This window comes from Pundamilia nyererei, unplaced genomic scaffold (genome assembly GCF_000239375.1).
Source record: "Pundamilia nyererei isolate P.nyererei 1_Seehausen unplaced genomic scaffold, PunNye1.0 scaffold00147, whole genome shotgun sequence".
NCBI lineage: Eukaryota > Metazoa > Chordata > Actinopteri > Cichliformes > Cichlidae > Pundamilia > Pundamilia nyererei.
Window position 1 is genome coordinate 1320673 of NW_005187548.1, and position 3264 is coordinate 1323936.

At 39.6% G+C, this 3264-nt stretch overlaps 1 protein-coding gene across 1 annotated transcript in view; it reads left to right on the forward strand.

Annotated features, from left to right (window-relative positions):
* LOC102192736 (uncharacterized) overlaps positions 1-2953 on the forward strand; it is an 8968-nt gene extending 6015 nt beyond the window's left edge. The window contains exons 4-6 of the mRNA XM_005744673.1: positions 878-1038; positions 1138-1270; positions 1702-2953. Of these exons, the coding sequence (XP_005744730.1) occupies positions 878-1038; positions 1138-1270; positions 1702-1878 (471 nt within the window). The 3' untranslated portion in view covers positions 1879-2953. The remainder of the gene's footprint in view (positions 1-877; positions 1039-1137; positions 1271-1701) is intronic.
* Positions 2954-3264: the final 311 nt, after the last annotated feature.

Genomic DNA, 3264 nt, shown 5'->3' on the forward strand with positions numbered 1-3264 from the left:
ATGCAGCCCATGAATTTGGACATGTCCAGAGTATAATCGCAGCCTTTGCGGTTAGAAAATTGCACTTGATCATGTCGCGATATTATCGCAAATGCGATATATCGTTCAGCCCTACCTGCCAGTACTTAAAGGTAGGTACACTAGAATAAAGGGGTAAAAAGTCACGTTTTTACAGGAAAGTAAGTTGTTAATGGAGAAAAGTCCATTTTACATTTAGATTGGTAAAACAAAAGGAAAATGGAATAAAAATAATAAATATTAAAGAAAGATAAATATAAAATAAATTATTGATAATATTAAAAATGAATGAAATATAAAAACATATGTGTGTGTTTCTATGTATCCTGAAATTCTAGCCTTGTTTGAATTTGGTTTTATGGTTGAGGTTAGACGTATATTTAGGTTAGAGTAAAGATTTCATTTCTAAACTTTGGATGAAATTGTTGATTAACGGCCTCACAAAGATATTTAAACAGATACGCCTGTTTGTGTGCCTGTTGTCCCCAACCCCTCTGCTCACGCTGGCAACAGAGGACAACTTTTAGCTAAGATATGAAGTAGGTGAAGAAAAATGGTTTGTCAGCAAGACAATAAAGGAATCACGGTAGAGCTGAGGACATTTCCCACAGTACAGGATGGCAGAGTTGTTGTGCACGTGGCTGCCAAAGCATTTTTAAAATTTCACATCTGCAAGAATTTAAGCTGATTGCACAATTAATTTAGGTCAAGTCTACCAGAGGCCTTATTTTAATAACAGAATAATATCACATAATTGGTTTATTTTTATTTTAGTTTTTGCTTACAACAGAGTTCTTTTAAAGAAGAGCTCTCCGTCTCGTTTCTTTATCTCTGACTCTTCTTCTTGCTCTTGGCTCAGCTGAGCGTGGCTGTGACTCCGGGCAAGATCCGCTGCAGCAAGAAGGGAATCGTCCTGAATCGAGCCGAGGAGCGGGTGTCCTCTCGCGATGGAGAGAGAGGTCTGTACGAGTACTTCAGCTCCGTGCAGGGTCTGGGAGGATTTCAGGACCACTTTGACTGGTATGCAGAAAGCTTCTCTAAGAAAACCTGGCTGTGGATTTTGGGGTTTTATTCTGAGCTTTTCCAAACCTTTCCCTATATTCGTTGTTTTCTGTCCAGGTGGGCTGCTAATTCCTTCTCCATCCGTGGGGGGAAACCAATGTGGGTCGACCCCTTTGACAAGCACGTACAGCACATCTTTATAGATGACAACATACGACAGAATGATGAGGATACTATAGTTAACCCGAAGGTAATAGCACTGCTTTACTCACACAGTTCAGCCTATATCTGGTGAGTTTAGAAAAATAAAGTACACCAAATTAGTTCATGATAATAGATTTCATATTGTAGGAGGAGACAGGGTCTTGGAAATGGGTTGATTTTGTGAATGCAACGCTTCTGTAATTTAGAGATGGCATTTTGTTTTCGGCATGGCTCACTAGGTGTTCACTGCCGTACACCAGCCTGTTGCCGTATGTTTCACACGTGTGTATTTGTCATGTATTTTGAGGCTCTATTATATATATAATCCCCAGACTGTATGTCATAACTGCATACAGGCTGGTAGATGCAGAGATGTAGGCTGTAGCTGCTTCAGAGCTCCAGAAACTAAACATGACTTCTAACCTTACTCTGGTTTCCGTGTGTGTGTGTGTGTGTGTGTGTGTGTGTGTTTTGCAGGTGTTTTTGGACCCGGGTGGCTCAGACACTCGTATAGCCTGCACCGCCGAGCTGTATGATATCGCCTTGATCCAAACCGACCTCCTCCAGGCCATTTCTGACCCCAGCTACTTCACTCAGCGTGTCCACATCTGTCTGGAAAACTATGAGAAGAATGTCCAGCAGGGGGCAACCTAGAACACACTTCAAACTTTGCATACTTCCTGTACAGTACATCAGTTTGTCTGTGAGGCAACCTGCAGTGCAGACAGGATTAACAGGCAGGCGGGACTATTACACACCAAAGCAGAAGACTTGCTCAAAGTCTAAAGTTCATCCAAACACAAATATTAAGCGGTTACATGAAGAAACAAGTTATATGGACAGGTGGACATAGAAAAAAGCGGCAGCTATGTAAACAGGACTGCAATTCATTAAACGGTTTAAATACCACATATCCTTGATAAAAAAGGATAACTGTGTAAACAAGGAGCACTTCAGTCAGATTGCACTGTCTGCTGTCCTAAAGTGAACTGGGACCCATGTTTTTGACCCAGTTGAGCACTGAATTGGCCGGGCTGGACTCTTTAATTACACCGACAGCTCTGTGATTAATCACTCCACGGTATAATTGGCCAAACTCTCAGAATTTGGAGGCAGACAGAATAATTGGTGTCAGATATGGAGAAAAGCTCTTCAGCTCTTCTGTTAGTTATGGGTTTTGGTTCAGCTCCTTTTTCTTTCTCTGGGCGCTGTTTACATCCACTCAGAACCCAGCGGTAATACTTGAATATTTTCAGGTGACTGAAGCATCTGATTACTGAGTATGTGTTACTTCTGAATGCACTGCAGTCATAAAGTAACTCTTTGTGACAGTTGGCTCAAACTTTGAGCTGTAACCTGGTTTAATATTGCTGTCAAAAGTCACCATAATAGATGTAGAAGAGTACATATCGTGCTCCTGATCGGATCCGGTGTCTATGGAGCGCTCAATGAAGCAGTTAGATGGTAGAGAGTAACATCTGAGCTGCAGAGACGTTTGCATTTAATTTGTTTGCACTGAGTTATTTTTATTTTATTTAAAGGCATGCTTGAGAGAATTGTCTAATACGTTGAATTTGGGAGGAAGTTATGGTAATTTTTGCTTTGAGGGTTTTTAGAATATGTTTATTGCTAAGCTTCCAGGGAGGCTTTAATGACTTTGTTTTTCTCAGGTCAGTTTTTAACAGACAGCCAAATGAGCAGTAATATAAAGGACCCAGATGTAGATAGACTGGTGTTTTTTTTTTTTTTTTCTTTTTGTTTTTTTTTTTTTTTTCTTTTTTTTTTTTTTTTCTTCTTTTTTTTTTTTTTTTTTTTTTATAGCATATTTTCACCGATGTTTTCCTTGCTGATGAATACACTAATAAGAAAAGTTTGGAGAGAAAGCTTTAGTAGCTGTGACAACATCACAGAAGACCCGACTGATGAACTCTTTGGGGCTGATGCAGATTTTTAGGAAGGTTTTTTTTTTTTAAAAAAAGAAGAAAAAAGAAAATCCATGTTCTGCTTTGTAATGTTAAAAACCAGGTTTTGGTTGGCACA